The 12,703-nt window shown below is 41.5% G+C and overlaps 1 protein-coding gene across 1 annotated transcript in view; it reads left to right on the forward strand.

Moving 5' to 3' along the window:
• Positions 1–10,166, forward strand: part of lmtk2 (lemur tyrosine kinase 2) — a 34,141-nt gene extending 23,975 nt beyond the window's left edge. Inside the window, exons 8-14 of the mRNA XM_085351563.1 lie at positions 942–1,026; positions 1,595–1,716; positions 3,757–3,906; positions 4,043–7,076; positions 7,161–7,293; positions 7,371–7,626; positions 8,087–10,166. Of these exons, the coding sequence (XP_085207689.1) occupies positions 942–1,026; positions 1,595–1,716; positions 3,757–3,906; positions 4,043–7,076; positions 7,161–7,293; positions 7,371–7,626; positions 8,087–8,111 (3,805 nt within the window). The 3' untranslated portion in view covers positions 8,112–10,166. The remainder of the gene's footprint in view (positions 1–941; positions 1,027–1,594; positions 1,717–3,756; positions 3,907–4,042; positions 7,077–7,160; positions 7,294–7,370; positions 7,627–8,086) is intronic.
• The last annotated feature ends 2,537 nt before the right edge of the window (positions 10,167–12,703 follow it).

Here is a 12,703-nt window from a genome sequence, read left to right on the forward strand (position 1 = left end):
CTTGGACTCTGCATTTATTGACTAGATTAGGTTACTAGATTATATTATTCTTTCTGTGTTAACAATGACAGTTCAATACAAAGACATATTAGTTATGTTGCTTTTTCTGCTGGCAACCATGATACCAAATTGCGCAAGTGTCTGTATGGATGGTAAGGTATGGAAGCGATCACTGCTGTGGCCTGCATTAACCTTGTAGGGTTAAGATATTGGACTTGCTTCCTCACTGCTGTGTTACTGTATGTTGGGCTGTCAGCCAGCAGCAGAGGACAGGGGACAGGAGAGTTTAAAATACAGCTCCATTTATCTTACAGGGGTTTCAGTGGGTCTGACAGTAGCTGGGCCATGTGCATGCAAGAATACTTGTGTCAGCAGGGTTTGTCATTGGGTGGGTAAAAAGGCCTTGGAGCTTGTGGACAGGGAATGCTGCAGGGCTAGAGGGAAACCAAAGCCTGCCTCTTCAGTCAGTGTGAATGAACTACCATATGGCTGTTTAATGAGCAGACTGAGTCTCAAGAGCTTGTGACGCCCTCCCCTGGCAGACTAACAAAAAGTCTGCACAGCCTGTGGTTCCCTCCAGAAATCATATCCTGCTGTTGGATGCACAGTCAGGAATAGTCCCCACAGCTTGTTGCAGTGTGAAAGACAGAAAAAATAAGAAAGACCCTGTTCTAATTTCCTCTAAATGTTTTAAGTGTTTTGTGATCCTTGTCAAACTTTCCTCACTTGATTCTTGTTGATTGTTTTGCACACTCCTTTTTTATACTTCTAAATGGTAATGCCAGCATAGGCTAAACAAAACCGAATAAGCTAAATAATTTCATTAGTGATGGCCTCGGTCTTTCTTCCAAATCTGTGAATGCTGTAGCAGTTGTGAATTTGTCTTGAATGTCTTCACCACTCAAAATGTAATGCTCATGTCTGTGTTTATGCTCCTGTAGTGATCTAGCACTGAGGAACTGCTACCTGACTGCAGACCTCACAGTCAAAGTGGGAGACTATGGCATTGGACCCTGCAGATATAAAGTAAGGAGAAACCTTAAGTGAGATGCATAAAAGTGTTAAAAGTGCAAAGAATAAAGCATTATATGAATGGATGAATACGCATGAAGTGATTTGAGTAGTTAGTAAGTAGGCAAGCACTGTTTAAATGCAAGTCAGTTTTATTTATGTTTAAGTCTGGCCATGTTTTTTGGCTGAAGTCAGTGCTTGTGCAACCAGTTGCAAATGAACAGACTGAAAATAAACAGACTTTATCAGAGGCTGTACATGTTTCCTTTGATCAACGATATATTTCACTGAAGAATTAATACTGTCCTCTCATATAACATGACATGCTGCATATGTGAGGAAGCTCTGTCTGCTGCATTCCTTTAATACTGCTGATCTGTCAGTTTGGCTGTCTGAATTTAATACTCATGATATAAGGTCACCCACTAGATCTATTTCTGTAAAGAAAGAGGGAGGCAGTGCAAGAGTGAACCACCTCAATGAGAGCTAATAAACGTTTTATTTAGGTCATATTTCTGCAGTATTTCTTGGAAAAATTTTTAAAAATTGTGTAACAGATTGTTTTTAAATTGTGCTACCATAGGAAGATTACATCATCACAGAGGATGATGTGTATGCACCCCTTCGTTGGTTGGCCCCTGAGCTGGTAGGCGAGCGCCATGGTGGCGTAATTACTATGGAACAGACCAAGCCAAGCAATGTGTGGTATGTACCAGATTTCAGCCCTGCACTGACACTAGAGGGCATTTCAAAAACTGACTCACACATCCAGGCTCACTTGCTGTCATTAGAGAAGAGAAACTGTATTAATGTGTTATAACAGGTATTCTAAGTAGAGCCAAATCCACAATAGCTCAAATATACATACATGTAATTGGAACATGATTTATTTTTGGAATACAACAAAGTAAAGTATCATAGTAAATGATTACTTACAGTTTTGCTAATGTTCAGCAGATTAAAACAACAATCCTGACAGTTCACCAACTGTACATCTCTCCTCACAGTATTCTTTTTGAGCCCCTCCATGACTTCACAGTTACTACTGCCTGTTTTAGTCAGGACAATCTTACAAATGACTTGTAATTATATTTTAGTTATATTTAGTAGTTATATAAGTTATATTTTCTTTATTGAATAAAGGTTACATTAAAAACTAAGTCTATTATGGGTGGCTGTAGCTCAGGTGGCAGAGCAGGTCAGCCACTAATCAGAAGGTCGGTGGTTCGATCCCAGGCTGCCTCCTGACTGCATGCCAAATATCCTTGGGCAAGATACTAACCCCGTGTTTGCCTACTGGTGGTGGTCAGAGGGCCCGGTGGCGCCAGTGTCCGGCAGCCTCACCTCTGTCAGTGCGCCCCAGGGCAGCTTTGGCTACAATGTAGCTTGCCATCGCCGGTGTGTGAATGTGTGTGTGAATGGGTGAATGACTGAATGTAGTGTGAAGCGCTTTGGGGTCCTTAGGGACTAGAAAAGCGCTATACAAATGCAGGCCATTTACCATTTACCATATTATCCAAGTACCTAATTTGCCACTGAATACAACTATGTTGACATTCTAAACGTTTCCTGAGGTAAAGAGAAAGTTAGTATTTATTATGTAATCCCACAGCTACACTGAATCTACAGCAAATACAATTTCCAACCACTTTATTAGGTACTATTTAAGGCAGTTATCTAATCAGCCAATCACATGGCAACAGCACAATGCATTTAGTCATGTAGACATGGTCAAGACAACTTGTTGTTTCATCAAGTTCAAACCGAGCATCAGAATCGGGAAGAAAGTGACCTTGAACATGTTCGTTGGTCCCAGATGTCCTGCTCTGAGTATTTTGGAAACTGCTGATTTTCCCACACAGTCTTCTCAAGTGTTTACAGAGAATGTTCTAAAAAAAAAAGAGAAAATATTGGAAGGCAACAATAATTTAAATAACCACTCATGACAACAGAGGTATTCAGTTGAGCCTTTCGGAATACACAACACATTGAACTTTGAAGCAGGACTACAGCGGCACAAGACCACACTGCATGAATCTGGTGTAAATGTCTCTGCATCCATCCTGGCTTGTATCAAAGATCAAGGTGGTGTAATGGTGTCAACGATATTTTTGGAATACTTTGTGTGCCAACCAAGTATTGTTTAAAGGCTGCAGCCTACCTCAGTATTGTTGTTGATCATCTCCATCCGTTTTGCATCATGGATGTGCAGCCGACAAATCTGCATGGTAGCATCACACAGTTCTGAGGGCAAAAGGGGGTCAAACCAGGTACTAGCAAGTGTCTGGTGAATGTATGGATCGTGTGTAGCAGAACATATCTTTTACTCTGGACACATAAGCAGTGCACGTTTTGTGTAGGGATTTGTGAAGCACAGTCCAAACATGATAAGCTTTCACTGTGAGATTAAGTTGTCTTTAGCTACTTTAGCAACTCAACACAGCGCTACAAAATCTATTTACCAATTTTGTGTGAAACTGGTAAATAACTACCTATAGACAACAGTTGACTGTGTAAAGTTACTGAAGTTACATTGTCTGGTACCTTACTGACAAAAATAATGCTGATGCTGGTATATGTAATAAAATACAAGCACTTTATGATCCATTTCTGTGTAAACTTGGCTGTGTTGTGGAGTCATATAGAAAATTCATCTAGTTTCAAAGCAGATACCTGTGGCACATATGCATTGCTTATCCTTCTTGTACAACTTTTTTTTTTTTTTTAATCCTCAATTGTCCGTAGGGCATTGGGGGTCACATTATGGGAGCTCTTTGAGAATGCTGCTCAGCCGTACCCACATCTGTCTGACCGAGAAGTTCTCAACCATGTGATCAAGGAGCAGCAAGTCAAGCTGTTCAAGCCACAACTGGAACTTCCCTACTCTGATAGATGGTGAGTCCCCGGAAGATGGCTATTTAAGCAGCTTGCATTAAAATTGTTAAATTTAAAACTAATGACATTGCTAAAATTATTAGGCTGTTAGCAATATAAAGTGTCTAATTTTTTTTATTTTTTTCTGTAACTGTAGGTATGAAATTTTGCAGTTCTGTTGGCTGTCTCCAGACAAGCGGGCCACAGCAGAGGAAGTACACCGTCTCCTCATCTATCTGCGTATGCAAGGCCAGAAGGACATAGAAGAAGATTTCGAGCAACGCTGGGATGCACTGAAGCCTAACCCCACTATGCGGCAGACCACTGTTAGCCATTCCTCCTTCCCAATCTTGGAACAGTTTGCTGATGATGCCCTGAGACAAGAAATAGATGAAATTCTGACTGTGACTGAAACAAGCAAAGGTCTCAGCTTTGAGTATGTTTGGGAAGCGGCTAAGCATGACCACTATGATGGTAACCATGGACGTTCAGGCGTAGACACAACACTAAACTACCACAGCATGTTCTTTCCTGTTTCCAGTGAAGATATTCAGGCTCATTTCCCTGATCCTTCAACTAGCGCAGCAGGAGGAGAAAGTGGGAACACTCCAGGATTTCCTGGGATCTTACCGGTGTTTGATGCTCAAAAGCCATCTAATGGGAATGAATATTATATCCAACTAGAAGAGCAAGGGGAGAGCACTGTTGGGGAGGACGGGAATAGAGAACCAGATATGGGCTTTGGTTCAAGCGGGCAAGATTTTGTTGTGCTCCAAGATGTGCGGCTAGATGAGTCAAGCACAGATGCTGACTTTTTCCACCAAAGTATTGACTCAAAGGATTCATATTTACCAGACAGCCACATCTGGTCGTCTCTTGAAAATGACAGTCCGTACCACACCAACATTTTTACAGAAGACGGGTCAAAACAAGAAGACTCGCCTTCCTGGAGGCAGAATTTTATGGAGCTTCCAGACCGCAGCGGAAACCCTTTCCTTGAAGGGGGAACTTTAGAGGGTGAAGCAGTGAATAGAGATGGAAGCTATGGGGATGCTTTTTTAGGGGAACCCACTAAGGTGGTGAATTCTGTGGAAGCAAAGGATGAAAACATGAATGGAAAAAGTCTTTTGAGTACTGAAAAACTAGCAGATAATTTTATGTTTCTTAAAGATCAAACCCTAATGAAGGAGGGTGCTAGTTTCTTAAGCCCACAACCAAATTTTCTTTTACCTGGTTTAGCCCACGAACCAGAGGAAGCATTCAAAATGAATTCTTGGGATAAGCTTGACTCGTTAGGCAGCTTAAACACAGCAGACACTTATTTTAAATCGGCAGCAAGTAGCACATCCTCAAGACACGAACTTCTAGACTCTCCAAGTAACAGTTTGGGGGAGTTTTGTCAGTCTCTAGAAAATGAGACACTGGTGCCTTCCATTACAGTGGTCACAGAAGATGACACAAGCAACCAGCTGCCAGCTAGAAATAGTTCTTCCACAGAAGACCTTGGTCTGTTGCAATCCTCAAACAGAGGTGTAGACTCTGGTTTTGATTCTACCTCAGAGAGGTTTGAGGTTCTCATCAGTCACACTGATGACCACACCACTGCAATATCTGACAGTGCCAATACAGATTCTTTGTGCACAGATGCCAAAATTCCCAGCCTTGAAGATGACCTTGGAACCTCAAAGGATGACACTCAGCCCATAGAAAGTAAAATGCCTGAACCCCTGCCAGCTCAAGTATTACCTTCAGATAATGGACACAGTGAAGACCTAACAAGTAATGATTTGTTGAGCGAGCTAATTGAGGATGCAGATATACAAATGGAAACCACTCTGTCTGATCATGAAGAATCATTTATGGATACCAATGGGCATCCTCATGATAGAGCTTCTCTTCTGGTGTCGGGTCCATCTTTGGACCAGATCAGCCAGGACAGTTTATTGGAAGACAGTATGTCCACCACTGTTCCAACTGTAGAGAACTTTGCTGAAACACCAGACTCATTAGACTCATTTGACATACACAGGCTTGGAGAGCAAGGAGATGAACTGAATGCTCAAATTGCTCAACACAAACTCCAACCTCCATACAGGATATCAGATAGTGGTTATGAGACTGAGAACCTGGAGTCTCCTGAGTGGAACTCTCAGCCAAATGTCCAAGATTCCTCTCCTGTAAAAAATGGCTTGAGTGTTACCAAAGAAGAAGAGGAGACAGAAGAGCTCACAACTGCGGCAAATCTGGTTCCGCCGAAAATCATAATCTCCGAAGTAGAGGGTGTGCTAGATACTCGCAGTGAAGATCCCAGTGAGGAAGATCAGCCAGATAATGAAGGTCCTGCTGAGGAACCAATTATGGGAAGTAATTACAGAGACTCTGCATACTTTTCTGACAATGAATCAGAACCTGAAAAGAAGTCTGAAGAAATAACTGCAGGTGGTTCTGTTGAAGACACGTGGCTGAGGAACTCCACTGATGAGGTTCCCGAGGCTTCTGGAGCTCCTGCACTGGAGGCTTACAAGGAAAAAGATATTGACTCTTTATTTTCTCTACCTGCTGAATCACAAGCCAAGGATGTTAAGGAGATGGGTTCAGTAGCAGATTCAGGTATCACAGAAAATGGTGAAAACCAGGTGGTCGAGTCTACCAGCAGCTCCAATGAAGATGGAATTAAACCAGAGGTTTTCAAGGACACTGCATTTACTGATCACCTGGACCCCTCTGAAGGCCCAGAAACCTCAATACTTCCTTCTATTGCCCCAGCTAAGCCAGCAACAGAGAGTGTAGTTCACGCTAAACTCACCAGAACCGACACCAGTGATGGCCATAAAATAAAGGAGCCGGATGTGGAGGGGCGTTACCTGGGGAGGCGGGATGGGTCGGGCTTAGATGGGCAAGAAGATGGCGTAGATGCAGACGAGGAGGACGAGAACAGCGACGACTCGGATGACGACATGCGCGCGTACCAGCTGCACAGCTCTAGCTCAGAAAGCGAGGATGAAACCGTGCACCCGGTGCCAGTTGTTATCTCGGACGACAGCAGGGCGAAGAACCTGAAGAGCTTGTTAAAACCCACATCTCTGAACATCGGAGCATCATCTTTCACGTTTCCTGCAAGGTTTGGTGCGGATAACTCCAAAAGAGCCGTGTCTTTCTTTGATGATGTCACTGTCTACCTGTTTGACCAGGTAAAATTTTAGTCTGTGATCTTCATTTTCTTAGTTTGCGGGGGCAACTGGTAATATGTGTTAACTGAATTAAATCTTATTTAGGAGACGCCCACCAAGGAACTAGGTGACCACTCCTTGGATTCAAACAGTCGGGTACCACAGTTCAGCAGTTCCACGCCTGCTGCCAGCTACCTGAACCGCTTTGCCAACTCTGAGAGCTCAACAGATGAAGAAGGTAATGCCACAAGTCAGCAATAAAAGCCTCTATTTGCACAAAGCATATGTCTTGATTCACTCACTAAATCTTTACAGGTGGTGGTTTTGAGTGGGATGATGACTTCTCCTCACCCGCACCCGCCTTCCTGTCCAAGACGGGTAAAGACATGGTATCCAAGGCAAGGTCCTCATCTGCAGCGTCGTTTTCCTCTCCGGCCCCTGCAGTGGGGTCCATGCTAGATACCAGCTGGACCGGCTCTTCAAGCTACTCCCGTTTTTCCATCTCACCGGCCAGCATTGCCAGCTTTTCCCTTACCCATCTTACCGACTCTGATATTGAACAAGGAGGCAAGTAGAGCAGGCCAAACTGGTATACAGTCTTGAATGGATAGCTCAGTATTTTAGGAAGAAAATGTCCATGTCTGTGCAGTAAATACAAAACTTTAATGAAACCTTCCTCACTCAAACCTGAGTCTTCTCCTGATCTTTCACATATTAGACCCATTTGTAAACCACTACACTGTACAGCTACAGTGTGCCATGTGTATGCATCAAATTCACAAACTTAGGAGGTGTGCATTCTTACTGAGCCCAGCTATTCTTGAATTGCAGTCTTGGTTCTAAGTTAAGCTAACCAATCTGATTCCATTGCGTTCCTAATTTTATTATATGTATGCAAGTGTCTGAATATATTAAGATTATGTTTAATTTGATGTCCACCACTGTCATCAGAGTTTACATGAACAATAAAATGGTTGTGTTTTCAGGGGTTTTACCAGATGACTAAACTTGTCTTTGTTCACACCAGGAAGCAGCGAGGACGGGGAGAAAGACTAGGGTGCTAAATGAAGGGACCGTTTATCTTCACACTACTGTGGAATGAAGCTACTCTCGCTCTTTTTTTTATTTTTTATTTTTTTTGGGAGAACAGCCGAATAAGGACAACAGACGACGCAGTTTGTGGGGACAAACTGCAGATGCTTCTCTCAGGCAGAACTATTCTCAGCGGCGTGGCCATGAGAACAAAAGGCTGTAAACGGACATTAGGCAAATAAGACGGACGAGGCCCAGTCCCAGTCTGAGCCACATCACCTCTCCAGCTCCATCTGTGTGTGTGCGTGCGTGTTTGTATGATTTTTAGTTCAGTGCAATTAAAATGTTTTGGGGAGGGAAAACAAACTAACTGACGTAGCTTCTAAATGTTTGCTTTAATGCCTCATCATGCGCATTCCAGGTGTTTGGCTGCTTCTTTTTGTTGTGTGTAAGTGCACTCCTTTTCTAGGACTTTTGCTTCACCAAAAAAAAAAAAAAAAAATTATTTAATTAAAGAAAATCAACCCACTGGGCTGGTAAACGTATCACTACAGCCAAACAAGAATAAGCTCTTTGATTTCACACACACCTAAAACTGACAGCTTAATTTGTTCACTTTGCTCCTTCATGTCATGTGATTATTTCCGTGATTGCCTTTTATTTTAAAAACTTCCTGTTAAGTATAATCACAGTCTCCTTTTTGGAGAGGAAGCCATGTGTGTTGTCTTTCTGTAGCAGCATTTGAATTAACGGGTTGTAACTGCTGTAGGTGCAATCCATGCATAGGATGACTGGAACACTACACTACAGAGGCGACACACTGTATTGTCCTTTATGTTTTAAAGGAACATGTATAGTAAGCGTAGTCGAAGTTTGGAGAAATGTCGGTAAGAATTGTGGGATTGTCATATCAGTCGTTAAAGAGGCGACCCAGCTGTAAGACAGTTGTGATGAATAACTTAAAACAAGTTGTTGTTGCTTTTCTTTTGTAAAGCTTTATTTTATCCTTGCGAATGTGCAGGAAGTCGCTTTGATGGTTGTCTCGATTACTTTGTCACTGGGTCTCATTCCAGTGCCTGATGACGCTGAAAGACAAAGAGGCTGCACCCCTCGATTGATGATCGCTACAAAAAGTTTAGTGGTATGATGTTTAAAAAAAAAAGAAAAAAGAAGAAGCTATTTTTAAATGTAAGGATGAAGAAAATGTCATGAGCTGTTTGTAATCAAATGTGCAATGAATTTCATAAATTGGTTTGAATCAGAGTTTGTAGGACAAGCTGACGAGCGTGTGCAGGGACTTTAAGCTTTCACAGCAACTTACTACTAGAACAACGACAACAACGACAAGAAACTCAATGCTGCTGCTTTTATAAACCCGAGCGTTGTGGGCGGAGTTGTTTGCCTTTTTCTTTTTTCAGCTTTGTGTCAAACTTCACTATTTCAGATTGCATTTCCATCTTAAATGACCCTTTCTGTTCAGCTTCTGCCTCTGAGTCTTATCATTTGCGGGGCCGTACGTACAGGGATGTGCATTCGTCGCGATCACTTTCTGTATAGAAGCGCAATGCAAATGGTTATAGATGAAGACAGACCTTTCCTCACATTTTTATGTACAGCTTTAAAATCTCTTATTTGAAACTGTAGGGTATACAGTTAAGGCTTTCCTTTCCTTTCCTTGAATATTTTGTCGCTGATGATGAGATGAGAAGCTGTACTTCACCCGTAATAGCTACATGTCCGTCTCACCTGCCCCATACAGACGACACTGTATCCCAGACAATGTTATCCTCTGTTTAAAAACCAGCAGCCTGTGCTTCAGTTAAACTTGAACATCTATTTAAGGAAATCTTCTTTTATTTCACTACAGTATACATTTGCTTAATCTTGCACATTTGAGAAATGTAACTTAATGTTGAACTGTACTGATGTGTATATAAATGTTAATTTTTCTTTTTGTCTGTAAATGATGGGAAATTATGTAATTGAGTTCTAGGTATGAGGTTTCATTTTGTAACTTAAACTGAGTTGAATCAGAGGAACATATCACAGTCATCAGCTACAAGCAGTTAAATTAAGACAAACAAGCAGACGTGAAGTCATTCTGTCCTTTAAACTTGTAGAATTAAAAAAAAATATTTTTACTTCATATTGATCATGCTTAGTGTGATTAAAATGTTTATAATTACACTGTTTAATATGAAAATAAATGCAAATGACTTCTAATAAAGGTTTGTGGCTCGTTCTGTTTTCAGTTGATAATCATGCAGGAGATTAACACGTTTAATTGGACTGAACACGAGTTGGTGTATGAGGCTCAGGGCAGGCTGCACGGGTAATCTTAAGGCCTCGAGTAGGTTAAGATGTCAAAATGCACAGTGCCACATTTGGCAAAAACTAAACAAAGCAAATCAGCAAAAATACCTCATCCCTGCTGTTGGTGTACAGGACCTGTCACCAACTCCACCATGAACTCCCCTGTATGCCAAAGTGCTCTAGAGACGAATGCAAGCAGTCTGTTTGTTGGCTAAAGCTCGGTCCATGTAACAGATCAATGATCTCAGGGGTGGCAGAATGACCTAGTCAGCTTTTCAACATGAGCAACGAATGATCGCAAACATCACTTAAACTGAAGCAACGCTGTAAAGAAGAGTGGGGTGAAAATTCCTCCACAGCAATGTGAGAGAGACTGATAGTCACTTATTGTTGCTAAAGCTGGTTCTAGAAGCTACTAAATCCTTCAGTGTACTTAAAGGTTTTTTTTTTTACAGGACTGAATACAGAACTGTGAAACAAGTTTCAGGGAACTTAGAAATGTGTTGTGAGAGTGGCTGTGTAGTATAATATAATGTTAATGTTAATGTTCATTGTGTAAGCACAGGTGTAAACTGTAAAGCTGAAAATATCAACTATCCGATTATGACCTTCCGTGTTATTCAGTGCAGAAAAAAGCAGGATTTCCCACTGCAGCGAGTGCCACTCCCTTCAAGAACCAGAACAGTTCTGCTTTCCATGACCGTTTAATCAAGCTGTCAGTTGAGGATTTATTTTTCTCAAACTACAGACGGATCAGTGTTCTTGCTGCACAGGGTTTAGAGCCAGCCCCAGTTTAAGCTGGGGGATGAAGAAGTAATACACACTGCTGTATTACATTTTCAACATCCCACGTTGAGTAGCCTTTTGAAGTTTAGAGCAAAAATACTTTTGTGTGTGTGTGCGCATCTATTTTGGGATTATAGACTAAAAAATTCTTTCAAATATACTCAGTTCAGAGCAGATTAAAATGGCCTATATGTGACAAAGGTCTTTTTTTAAAATGCAGGAACATCCTGTGATCAGTGCTGGAAGGTCAGGGATTTGTGCTGCTGCTGAAACATCCACCAATCAAAACTGCAGATTGTGTCTCGGATGTTTGAGATTCACTGCAGTGTGATACGTCTGCAGGACTTCACAGCAGACAGCTTTTGCCTTTAATCACTCATTTTAACATTTGTGATTGTCTAATGAAATTTTTTTTTTCACAGCTCGTTTCAGCACTTGTGTAACTTTACAAATATATGGCGGGTTAACCTATATGCACATACAGAGGGAGGAATTCAGGAAACATCCTGTGCACACCTCTGTAACAATATATGAAATTCTTTGGCGGATGAGAAACACTCAGTACATAAAAAAGAGAATAAAATAGCAAAGACGTGGAAAGGGTCAAACTTCCAAAGCCAGCTTCTGTGAAATTATGTCAAACCACAAAACGGTATTTCCAGACGTTTATTTCACATTTCAATGCCCCGGTAAGATCAATGCACAGCCGTGGTGACATTCAGACCTGCTGCAGTGTTACGGTCATAGCAGTTATCTAGATGTGTGTATATATCTATATCTATCTATAGAGATATAGATAGATATATATAGATCTCTATCAACAGGAAGAGCTTCTCATTTTATTGCAGAAGGATAGAAAGGTATTGCCTGGCTGTAAAAAGCAATATATTTTTCCCCACACAAAGTGAACGTATCAAATTTTTTTGCCAGTCATAAATACACTCCATTGCAAACATGTAATGGTCCAAAGTAAACGGAGAAACACAACTCAACAAACGCATCATAAATAAATGATAACACATTCAAATGTACATGACAGGCAACTCAAAACACAAAAACAAATAGAACAAGAGTCTACAAACCGATAACAGCTTAGGCTACTCTGGGATTGTTTGAAGTTCATTTGGTAACCAAGCCTTAGCCCTTCATCATATCCCACCTTCTTAGGTTTTATCAGGCTGCTGTGGAGAAGAATTAAAAGCTATTGCTAGATCCTGTGACATCCAGTAGCCAAAGCTTAGTAAGAGCAACAACATGCGCTCACTTTTTTCTCTGTTTTGTCATCAGTGAATACTGACATGATTTCTGCCCGGGAAACAAGCCAGCGAGTAACATTCATCCATCGATCAAGTTTCAAATCCAGCCAGTCCAAACCCATGGGTGTGATTGTGCATGTCCCTTTACACGAAGGGATAGGAGTTCGTTGAAATGGTCTGAGGAGAGATGCTGTGTATAGATCCAGGCACAAACAGGGCTGAGGAAAAAGAACGAGAAGGAAACGGGAGACAGAGAGAGAG

Source organism: Diplotaxodon limnothrissa, linkage group LG4 (genome assembly GCF_057381915.1).
Source record: "Diplotaxodon limnothrissa isolate DT_005_m linkage group LG4, D_limnothrissa_male_GT1.1, whole genome shotgun sequence".
In the NCBI taxonomy this organism is placed as follows: Eukaryota; Metazoa; Chordata; class Actinopteri; order Cichliformes; family Cichlidae; genus Diplotaxodon; species Diplotaxodon limnothrissa.